The sequence below is a fragment of the Numenius arquata genome, chromosome 2 (assembly GCF_964106895.1).
Source record: "Numenius arquata chromosome 2, bNumArq3.hap1.1, whole genome shotgun sequence".
Classification (NCBI taxonomy): domain Eukaryota; kingdom Metazoa; phylum Chordata; class Aves; order Charadriiformes; family Scolopacidae; genus Numenius; species Numenius arquata.
The window spans coordinates 10,196,973-10,207,005 of NC_133577.1; the positions used below are offsets into that span (position 1 = coordinate 10,196,973).

The 10,033-nt window shown below is 39.1% G+C and overlaps 1 protein-coding gene across 1 annotated transcript in view; it reads left to right on the forward strand.

Annotated features, from left to right (window-relative positions):
- NOX3 (NADPH oxidase 3) overlaps positions 1-9,292 on the forward strand; it is a 39,145-nt gene extending 29,853 nt beyond the window's left edge. The window contains exons 11-13 of the mRNA XM_074168050.1: positions 3,884-4,030; positions 7,230-7,354; positions 9,166-9,292. Coding sequence (XP_074024151.1) covers positions 3,884-4,030; positions 7,230-7,354; positions 9,166-9,292 — 399 coding nt within the window. The remainder of the gene's footprint in view (positions 1-3,883; positions 4,031-7,229; positions 7,355-9,165) is intronic.
- Positions 9,293-10,033: the final 741 nt, after the last annotated feature.

Consider the following 10,033-nt stretch of genomic DNA (forward strand, 5'->3'; position numbering starts at 1 on the left):
CTGTCTGTTGTTCAAAATTCGGGATGTAGGAAACTGAATGATAAACATGCACGCGTTGCAAGGGAGCAGAGTATTACAGAAATAAGCGACTACTCAAACCCCTGCGTTACGGATCTGATTAATAGCAATACTGCATCTAACTCAATTTGCAAAAAGAGCACTTGGAAAATTTAAGACAGTTTACTTGGGCAAGCCATCAAGCTGATGAATGTAGTCAATGGGGGTAGGGTGGGTGGAGACTAATGAAACATAAATCTAAAACAGATTTTTAAGGATCCTAAATAATTGCAGTTAGTTAATAGTATGAAGCTTACAAGAAAAAAAAAGATAGGATTCAGAATAATTGTTTAATTATAGAAATGCACTGATGCTGGCTTTATTCTACAGTTTTAATAAGGATTAATTTTATTGTGCATTTATTGTATTTTAATTATACATGTAACATGTAGTGCTATGCTATGGGCAGTCAGAGTAATGAAAGGAAGACTCCTTTGTAAACAGCATTTATTTTAACATACTACACTAGAAGTCCTCTTTGATCTAAGGGAAAGGGAGACCTTTTACCATCCTTCTTCACTACCTCTTTTCTTTCTAAGATTATAATCATGGCCAAAAAACCTTCTTATAATGACAGTCTTTCTTCATCACCAAGCGCTCTCCACTTAGATGGAGCGCTATGGATACTGCTTCAGTGGAACCGCACTGAGGATGAGTTTAAGGAATTTCTGTGGTTTCAGAAAGCTACACCCTTTCTCAAGAGGACTGTGCCAAAGATGGCTTGACACAATTTGGTTGGACTGGCTGTCACCGTGACAGCTAGGTCTGCAACCAGCTAAAAAAACTCTTTCAAGCTCCATAGCATGATATTCTGGAAAATAGTCCTCCATTTCTAAGACCACATTGTCTCAGCTCATTAGCTGGCTTTTCTTCCTCCTTCCCTGAACGTGCTTGGCTCCCAGTCCTGCCCACACGCTCCCAGTTGCTGCCCTGAGCACAATTCATTATTCATTTAGAAGCGCATCCCTCCTCTCCACACACGTGCACTAAATATACATTTCCATAAAATGCACTGCTGAAAAGACTTGAGGAATAAGATGATCAAGTAGAGGCTGGGGGAAGAAATTTCTCACTACAAATCAACAGCCACAGTGTGATACAGACTGACAGCACTCAGTGGCCTGATTTTCGAGGTGCTGAGGGTGTGGAACAAGCAGGGACTTCAGGATTCAGACACAAAAAAATACATAAAGGTTAAGGCCATAAATCTTATCTAGTTTCAGTAATTTAAAATAATGCTGTTGTTGGTCACAAAAATGAAATGCTCTAAAGTCAGTGGGCTTGCTTTTTTCCTCATAAGCTATGCCATTGTAAATCAGCAGGAACACACCGTAAAGCAATGAGGTTATATTTAAGGCAAAACATTGAAACAGAAGGGGGAAAAGCAAGCAGCCAAGATGGTTGGTACTAAAGTTCTGCAGACAGTCCTATTGCTGGGCTGTAAAAATACCCTATTTAACCCTGAATGCTTTATCTCTGTTTCCTGGGATCATACTTCATTTATATTTCTTACAAAAACCACAGATGGTCCCTTACAGTACACTCAGAGCTAGGAAACATCTCAAATTACTGTTAGTCTCCTTCACCAAATCTCCAGTGAAGCATGATGTTAGCACATTTTTCTCCCACCACCTTACCAGAAGTCTGACAACCTAGTATATTAAATCTTTGGGAAATCTCTTTATAGCTTTCTGATTTCTCCTCCAATTTTTCACTTCAGAAGTGTCTAATATGCATCTTTATCTCATTGATCCTATGGCAAAGGGCTACAATTTCCAAATCATCAGAGCTCCCACAATGATTGCCTTGGGGACAGACCTTCCAGATTACCTTTGATATTGAGGTATAGTAAAAGACAGAGGGGCTGGTGAGCACAGAGAGATGGGTTGGAGGAAATTAATGAATTTGGCAACAAAATAAAAAACAAGTTCCCACCATCCCTTTGTTATAAGCTTATACATTGTCCTCTATGCCATTCCTTTTTCATCCAAAATTGTGGGGTTTTTAGGCTTCCTCCATGTTTGTGAATTATTTCTTTGGAGGCACTATAAAAATAATTACACTCAAAATTACATTGCCCACAGAGGGCCACTGGAGGTCTGGTGCCCTCTGTTCAAAAGTAATCACAGATCGTGTGTCCAGGGCTACAGAACTCAAGTTATAAGAATTGCAATCAGATTTTTCTTATAATTGTGGTTCAGCCAGGCATCAGGGTAGCACCTGGGCACACATCCAGGGAACTTCGGGCATTCAGCCCCTGGGTGGTGCAGGAACTCCCAAATTAGCCATCTACACAGCTGGACTGCCTCGAGACAAGGGACTGAGCTGAAACCAGGGGATAGGCTGTGCTCCCAGCCCAGAATTTGACTCACTAGTGGAGGAGGTTTCCAGGTGGGAATTTCCAACTGTTCTGAAGACTCCCTAAGGCAGCTCTGTCTGTTGATTAAGATCCTGGGAGGGGAATCTCACCAGTCCTGAGACTCTGCAGGCAGTTCCTGCTGCAAAACTGATTAACTTGTACACAGGTAAGACATTTGCCAATGGTCAGCAGAAACTGTTCCTGCAGAAGTGGTCACACAGGAGAGTCTTTTATACATAGTTAATTAGTTAGAAGATGCTTTGTATGTAGTTAACTCAATAAATCACAATAGATGATCACAATAGATCATGCACATGCTGAAGTGGCCACAGTGGTCGCTGGGCCAGCTGGCTATAATAAACTGAGCAGAAAAAGGTGTTTGAGGAGTCTCACCTGATCCAGCTGAAGATGTCGCAGCAAGGACTCTTGAAACAGAAACTCTCATCTTCATATGGACAGTGACTAACCATCTTGTTTAAAAGACTTTATTCCCTATGCCAAGATCCTAATAAATTACCTTTTTTTATTTTTTATTTAAACAAACTCTCAGTTCTGTTTGTGGCTGATGGCAGTAGAGGAGGAATAGACAGAAATAACCAATAGAAATGATTAAAGCCTGGAAAATTAGCCTGTCAGTGGTGACAGATCCCAGGAATGTTTGGTTTACCATAGAGAGGATTATAGGATCACTTGATCCCAGCTTCTAATTTCTGCCTGGGGAATAAAACCTTAAGAACAGGCTCTCCAATCCAGCAGACAACTAAAACAAGATCCAGCATACGGAAGATGAAACTGGAGAAATGTGGATGAGAAAAACTGTGTAAATTTTTCATAGAGAGGAGGTTTTCAACCAATAGAAAACCAATTATGAGATAGCAGTTCATTTTACTCCTTTGGCAACTTTAAAATTACAGTTTCATGTTTCTCTAGAAATTATATGCTCCAAGTTAAACAAGAAATACATTTAAAAATAAGTAGGGGTATTCTGTAGCCTGTTTTATACAGGGTATCCAACTTGAAAAGCATAACTATCTTTTGACTACATCAACTGTTAACCTATGGCATAAGGTCTTGAGAAACAGGAATTCCTTGCTTCAGTGCTGAATGAAACTGAAATTCTGTTTTAAACTTAACTGAAAATAAATCCAAAATTTCAAAAAATAATCAAATAGTTTGCAAGAAATGCAGGGTTAGGTATTATAAGTCAAAGCTGAGGTGTGCTGGCAGGGGGAGATGGGAAACTTGTACATTGCCTATCTTCACTAGCACATTAATATATTCACTCAATGTTTAAGAAAAGAATGAAATTTTTAAAAGATAGAAACTGTATCATCAAAATGATGTGCAATTATGTTTAAATTTACAGTGGAGAAGAGACACACTATGTAGTTAACGAGTTGAGCCAATCATTAGGAAGTTTTATTGACAGTTTGCTTCTTGTTAAATCTCTTTACTTTTATCTGACAGGTTTATTTTTACTGGATTTGTCGAGACCCATCAGCATTTGAGTGGTTTGCTGATCTTCTGTTCGATTTGGAAATAAAAATGGCTGAAAAAGGAAAAAATGATTTTCTAAGTTATCATATATTTCTTACCGGCTGGGATGAAAGTCAGGTAATAATGAAACTCTTACGAGTCTGAGTTAATGTACCTTGCTTTTCCCGTATGGGAACATATGGAACAAGAACAGCTGAATAAATGATGGATGAAGCAGAGAGAAAAAGAACTGTAAATATAAAGACACCAAGCCGTCTGTTTCCATCTCACATTTAGGAAAATAGAAACGAAGAAATCAAGCCAGTCCTATATCTTGACTTGGGCAGTGCTGGTTACCAGGCGTTTTGCAGAAAAGCGCAGAGAATCTTTCAGGAGCTTGGGAATGGACATTTGTCCATGTCTTCAAAAAGCAGGGTTGTATAAAAAGTGTTGGTTTTATTTACTCATATTACTTAGTATAATTTTTTTTTGTTCACATACATGTCCAGTACATTCTTGAACTCTGCTATGCTTAGAACATTTTGGCAACAAACTCTATGGACTAATGTATGTTGTTTGAAAATATATTTTCTCTGGTTGACTTCAAATTTGCCGTCTTACAATTTCATTGGACCATCCCAACTCAAGCCACTTAATGCTTAGACTGGGTCAATTTCATTCAACTCCTTTAGTCCTTACTTAGACCCAGATCAGTTGATTTTCTCTCCCTTTTCTTTTTAATGGATCACTCAGATGACACGGCAATCAGTTACGCACCTACCAGAAAAAACTCCCACAGGAAAGTCTTTGCTCTTATTTCCTCTGCTTATTTCCTGTGGTCTATGTTGAATGAAGGACTGTCTAGTAGAGATAAAAAAAAAATAGATTCCGTAGAACTTTTCCCTTCCTGCCTCTGCTGCTACAAAACAAAACAAAAACCCCAACCCTGTTTCTTTCTGCTTTCTTTAAGGCTTCTGTCAAGCAATGAGGTATGTGCATAAAGCTGTATTCAGAAAAATCTACTCCTAGTGTGAAGTATATAGCAGTCACAGAAACCACCACTGTACATTATCAATATCACAGGGTATTACCTAAAACCTGTTTTGAAAGAAGCTATTGAGGAACCTCACAAAGCACAAAGTTGCCCTCATCTCTCAACTGTCATCATCCCACTTCTCTCTTAGGCAAACATCAGTCCAGAAGTCAGGAAGGGAGACAACTATTCTTGCTGGGATGTCTGACTCTCTTCCCTCATGTGCCCTGCATTCTTCTAAAGTGCCTCCTTCTTCTCTTCAAACCCAGTCATCCAGTCTCCTGTCAGCGCTGCGTTGTTGCCCTGTGCTGCCTGTTAGGTGACACAAGAGCATCCCTGAAGCTGTGCTGCCTCCCCACCTACAGTGGTACTGCTCTTGCTGCTGGAGTCCCCCAGCATCCCACCTCTGAAGGGCTGTGGTGGAAGAGGAATACTTTTCAGTGGCTGCTTCTCCTACTCTGACCGAGCCCAGGGAACTGTGCTGGGTAACAGCTCCACCTTCTTCAGACATCCACAAAGCTCCCTCATCTTAGAGGTCTTACTTATCTTTAGAAAATTCCACTTCATTACTCCTCAAAATTTGAGCTTCAGCACCAGTGATATTTGGATGATCCTTTACTTCTCCCTTAGCAAACAACAAACCCAACATTCTCCCCATTCTCTGCCTGCCTCACTACATAGATAACCAGTAGTTGGGTGAAGCTGAACCCAAGCAGGATGGGCAATTTACAACTTTTGGTGCACCCTTCACTACTGGCAGGTGTTTACTCCTCAGACATAATGCTTGTTCAATGCCTCAAGCTCTTTGTAGATTCCACGTTGGCATCGGATTGTCAAGCAGATATGGCACATCTGCCTCTGCTTGGTCAAGAAATCATGTTTTAGCTAGGCCTCTTCTAACTGTCTGAAATTAACGGTATATTGTGGAGAAAACTGCTCGTTCTCAGAATGATGACCAATGTTTGTGCTACATGCACATGTGCTACATCTAAACTTCTAAATCTCCTTATCCCTTTCTCTCCTCTCTTTTTTTTGCGGGGGGAGAGAGGGGGAAGGGCCATCTGTCCGTCTGGTTTTGGTAAATTCGGCCGAAACCACGACAACAATTAAAAAATCCTGATGTTCCCCACCTCTCACTCCAAACACTTTAAGCTCACTCTTACACCATTCCAAATCCCTCGTGACATTGGTCCAAACTAACAAGAAGAAACTTTTAGAAACATGACCACTTGTGACAACTCTGCTTGACCAGAATAATTGATTTGTTAAGCAACATGGAAGACTCATTAGCACGAGAAATATACAATATTCTCAGGAAATGGATCCAAATTTCAGCAACTACTTCTGCAAGAGATGATAATGATGCCTAGTTCATGCTAGGGCCTGAACTAAACGCAGAGCCCATTTTTCAACTTAGCCTTCCTCTGGTAATTTCTTGACAGCAATAGCAACGATGATAGTCTGTAGTGAAAACAAGCGTATTACTCCTACACAACAGCAGCACAATTAGGAGAGACGGTGCTTGTGTTTTTATATGCACCCGGGAAGTACCCAGATAACATGGTAACGGGCGTAGCATAGGAGCTGACAGTAAATGCGCATGAAAATTGGGATTTGTTTTCTTGGCACTGGGAGATGTGCAGCCCTCTTAGTTCAGTGCTTCACCTGAGCAGATCCACTTTCTGCACCTGCCTCTACCTGAGAAGAGCCAAACTACTCAGGGTTTTACCCCTGCCGAGCTGGTAGATCTGCCGTTCTTTTCCATCAGCAGCAGAATGCTTTGGGCTTACCTAAAGGTGCACGTAATTGCTAGTATTTATTGTCAGATTCTGTTGCAGTACACTTTTTTTCCTTTCCTAAACTCCAACTCCACCTTTAAAATGGTGACTGTTGCTTCAGGATCTGCAATGAATAAAGTGCAGGGTGAGATATTCAAAGACTAAGAAAAGGTTTAGGAATCTAAGACCTGCCTGTAAAAGTGACTAAGGCGCTTAGGCCCAGGCCAGTAAAGACAGGTATTTAATCCCAACTCATTTCAAACATTTCATCTCAAGAAGCTGAACCCCTTTGAGGTCTTTGGGACTTCTGGAAGTGCTTTTTACACTTCCTAGTAATTTTGTGAACTCTTGAGTATTCCTATCCTCTCCTCTCATCTCCTCTCCTTCCTCCTTCCACTGGATAATTACAGAGTTTCCCTCATTAATATTTCTGTCTTCTACCACAAAGCAGCATTATTGCTTTCTCCTCTTACTTGGAGTATACGTTGTTGACTCTAAAATTATTATCTTGTAAATTTGCCTTTAGGCTACTCACATAGCCCTACATTATGATGATAAGATGGATGTAATTACTGGTTTGAGACAGAAGACTTGCTATGGAAGGCCAAACTGGGACAATGAGTTCAAGCAACTAGCTGAAAACCATCCTAGGTAAGGCAGGTTGGCTTCTAACCTTGTTAGGTTACTCTTTTCTCAGCATAAACAGTGGGAGAAGGGGAGGGCAAACCTTTCTAAATGACCCTTTTAAAATAATTTAGTTTTTTTGCTGTGTGGAAAGAAGATTTATGCTTAATGAAGCTTTTAATGAAGAAATCTCGGAAAGAGAATGCCAATAAAATCTAATTTTTGGACAAGAAAATCTAATATTTAGAAGTATTTCAATATCCTGGCCTTTGTCCAGATATAATTGAAACACACAATCCAATTACTGTTCTGCACAAAGGACAAAGTAGCATTAATTTCCCTTGAAGATGGTTATTAAAGAGATAAACTGTGATTTTTTTTCTTATGATGTCAAGGATATGTTTGTTCCCCTAACATATTTGGCTACTCTTGCAAGACTATTCTGTTCTGTTACTAGTTCATCTCTGCTGGCAAAGGCAGTTCATTTGAACTTGGTGGATTCGCCAGTGGTCTGAGAAAAGCCTCTTTGTTCCTGAAAGCCTTTGAAGCAAGAATTTGAAACATTTTGTGTTCAGCAGTAGAAAAATCCAGAATACTTGGACTCTTTATGATTTCCAAAAATTTACCTGCTAATGCAAAATAAAGGCTTGCACTTGGGAGACAGAAAGACAAAAAAATAATGCAGAAAACTTTTTTTTAAAGATGAAAAAGACTCAAGAAAAAGCTGAAAGGTAGGAGATCAAAGAGAATACAGTAAGCTACAAGAATACCATAAAATTGCAAAAATAACAGTAATAGAGAAAACACTTGATGGAGGTCAAAATAAATATAATCAGGAAATATGAAAGATTAAAAATAGGAAAAGGCCAAGAGTAGAAAATATGATTTTTGAAAGACCTTCTATAGGGATTCTACTGCATAAACACAGCTTTTAAAGTTATAGTTGGAACATTATTTTTTTGTTACTTTTGTTAAGCACAACTGAGAAAAATCTGGTTTTCTGATGCTCAGGGAAGGAGATGGGCATTGACAGTCTATAATGGATCTTGTGGTATTTTCTTAGAAAGCCAGTGCTAAAGCGACAGAAAAATCTGTATTTGCTTCCAAATCTCGATGCCCATCTTTATGGTCCATGTTGAACCTTTTAAAGAAAACCTTGCACGAACTAAGCTTTCCTTATGAGAAAAAAATGTTCTACCTTTTCTTGCTCTGAGCTACAGAAGGTTCAAGAGGCAAAGAAACTCAAGAGTTTCTATTGCATGATGGAACAATCAGCTTTTACAAACTGACTAAATTTTGGGTCCCTGCACTTAGGTCCATGGACTTTCCCTTGGCTGCAACTACCTATTTACAAATTTTGTTATTAAGTCAGCTGTTTAGAAATTGTCTATAGGCAGAAAAGTGTTAAAATGAGGGGGGAAAAAAAAAAAAGAAGAAAACTCAGAACTGAAAAATTTGTGTATGTTTTAGAATAAAAAATAATTAACTTGTCTGAAGAAAAATAATTTCAAATTTTCAGTCCAAGCAGAGTGTTTGCTTCTCTGATTAAAATAAACAATGAAGATCAAACCCGAAGAACTACCATTTAAAACAGTTTGTGACCTCTAATATAGCAATCCAAATAAATAATGCAGTAAGACATAATAAACACTATGATATAATAAACACTAAAGTATTAAAATAATTATACTGTAATACTGCGTGAAAATAGCACAATTTTTTTCAAAAGTATTTCTCAATAAGCCATTTCAAAAGATGTAAAGTTGGAGGCAGCCAAAAGGTACAGTTTATTCATTTATTCTGCTACTCTCATATTTTTGTTGTTATTGTGATTACAGCAACGGTATTGGAGTATTCTTCTGTGGACCCAAGACTCTCTCTAAGATCCTTCAAAGGACATGCAACTCATATTCATCAGTTGATCCAAGAGGAGTTCAGTTTCACTATAACAAAGAAAGTTTCTAGGCTGTACTTCTTAACTACATAATCGGTATTTCCAAGTTGTGTATTTTTCCTCACCTTCTCCTTCCTCTGCTCACTCTGCAGCATTCATTGAAGTAGGGGCATTGAATTCAATAGAAAAATGCCATCCTGTGCCAGCTAAAGATTTGGACCCCATCCTTAGCCTTTCCTTCAAAGAACTGAAGGGCTGATTCTCCATTGCTCACTTAATGATGCTGTGAATCCATCTACATCTGTGTGAAAACAAGCACAAACCACTAACCTTTGAAGAAAAAGGCATGAGCAAAATGGACATTGAGAACTGTACCTCGCTGTTGTGTATGATCAAACTAATACCACAGGCAATACTCACATTCCTGCTGTTTAAATTGTGCCCAGACATTCAAAGCATTTTCCTTCCTGGTGTTCTGATTTTGCACTTCTTATAGCTTCCCACTGCGCGCACATCCACACCCACATCCCCTTTTGTGCCATAGCAATATCGTTTATATACACATTGTCCAACAAATTCCTTTTACCCTACCAAACTATGCACCATTTAAACCTGTCATTTCTGTAGTGATGGTGGCTGTGCTTGCCATAAAATAATATATTCTGAGGATTAATAAGTTAAGGAGACTCTAGAAACTTTTGCACTCAGCAAATTGATCTCCTGAGACAGGCAACTGAAACTGGAAAAAAGTTTCAGGTGTCCTTTAAATGTCACACGACTTCATGGGCACTGAAGAACGGGCTTTAAAAGAT